This window comes from Merops nubicus, unplaced genomic scaffold (genome assembly GCF_000691845.1).
Source record: "Merops nubicus isolate BGI_N331 unplaced genomic scaffold, ASM69184v1 scaffold52369, whole genome shotgun sequence".
In the NCBI taxonomy this organism is placed as follows: domain Eukaryota; kingdom Metazoa; phylum Chordata; class Aves; order Coraciiformes; family Meropidae; genus Merops; species Merops nubicus.
The window spans coordinates 1-1,318 of record NW_008631340.1 but is presented as its reverse complement, the minus strand read 5'-3'; the positions used below and the strand labels follow the sequence as shown (position 1 = coordinate 1,318).

General features: G+C 61.5%; 1 protein-coding gene across 1 annotated transcript in view; it reads left to right on the top strand.

The window, feature by feature from the left end:
* The window catches only part of LOC103779869 (estradiol 17-beta-dehydrogenase 11-like), a gene marked incomplete at its 3' end in the record, with an annotated part of 2,674 nt that extends 1,384 nt beyond the window's left edge, over positions 1-1,290 (top strand). The window contains exons 2-4 of the mRNA XM_008947512.1: positions 86-193; positions 773-904; positions 1,184-1,290. Coding sequence (XP_008945760.1) covers positions 86-193; positions 773-904; positions 1,184-1,290 — 347 coding nt within the window. The remainder of the gene's footprint in view (positions 1-85; positions 194-772; positions 905-1,183) is intronic.
* Between the last annotated feature and the right edge of the window lie 28 nt (positions 1,291-1,318).

The following is a 1,318-nucleotide window of genomic DNA, read 5'->3' as shown; positions in this document are numbered from 1 at the left end:
GGCTGCTCTTGGAGCCGCGGTGCCCGGGCAGCGCCAGGCGGGCGGGGTCCAGCTGCGCAGCCTCGTCTGTCTCTGCCCCTCACAGCACAGCGTGGAGGACACGGCAGCCGAGTGCGAGAGGCTGGGAGCCAGCGTTCAAGCCTTCGTGGTGGACTGCAGCAAACGGGAGGAGATCTACAGCGCTGCAGAGAAGGTAGGGGAGAAGGGGCGGTCGGGAGAAGGAGACAGCAGGGACTGTAGGCAAACCAGGCGAGCCCTTGTGACCTCCCCGCTTCTGGCTGCTCTCGGCACGGCGAGCAGAGCAGCGCTTCTGAGATGGCAGCCAGTCTCCTCCTCCCCGGAGAGGCTTCAGCGTATCGCGCCTCGGCGCCGCCTTTGCCCGTTAGACTGGCAGCCCCCGCAGGCACTTCTGCCTTTCGGTGTCCCGAACAGCCCCCAGCCAGCACTGGGGACACGGGACACGTCCCACTGGAAAGGACACGGCCCCGCTGGCTCCAGAGGGGCTGTACGGCCACGGGGCGGCTGTGACTGCACAGAGCTGCCGTGTCTGTGGGCAGCGTGTGCAGACCCTGGCGGGGACTGAGGGAGAAGCCCCAGACCCACACCTGACTTCACGTCACCTCTGCACCGTCTGCCGGGTCTGGAAACGTGGCACAGTCTGCCTGCCCCTCAGAGAAACGATGTCAGGGGTTAATTGTTGCTCCTCTTCCACAGCCTGGCTGTTTCTGGAGAGCGACAGACGCTTTTCTGTTTGTGTTTTCCTGTCCAAAAGGTGAAAAAGGAAATTGGGGATGTCTCTATCCTGGTGAATAACGCCGGTGTGATCACAGCTGCCGACCTGCTCTCGACCCAGGACCACCAGATTGAGAGGATGTTTGAGGTCAACATTCTTGCTCACATGTGGGTAAGGACCCGCTGCGTTACCGCACGTGCCGGGGCGAGACGCTGCCGGCGTTGCTGCTGGCTTCCTGAGCCATCCCTTGGGAAGGCAGGTGCCAGTGGCACCAGCTGGGCACAGGCCGGGTGCCTGTGGCTCTGGGAGTGCCAGGTGCTGAGCAGCACACAGCAGCAGCACTCGCTTAAGGAAGGGCAGCCAGTCAGTGCTGGGCACGCTGCAGGAAACATTCTGTTCTCTCTTTCCTCCCGCCTGCGTTTTTGCCTCTTGGTTTAACCAACCTCCCAGACCACCAGAGCTTTCCTGCCCAGCATGATGAAGAACAACCACGGGCACATAGTCACGGTGGCTTCGGCAGCGGGTCATTTTGTGACCTCTTTCATGGTGGCTTATTGGTAAGTGATTTTAAAATGGCCTCTCTTC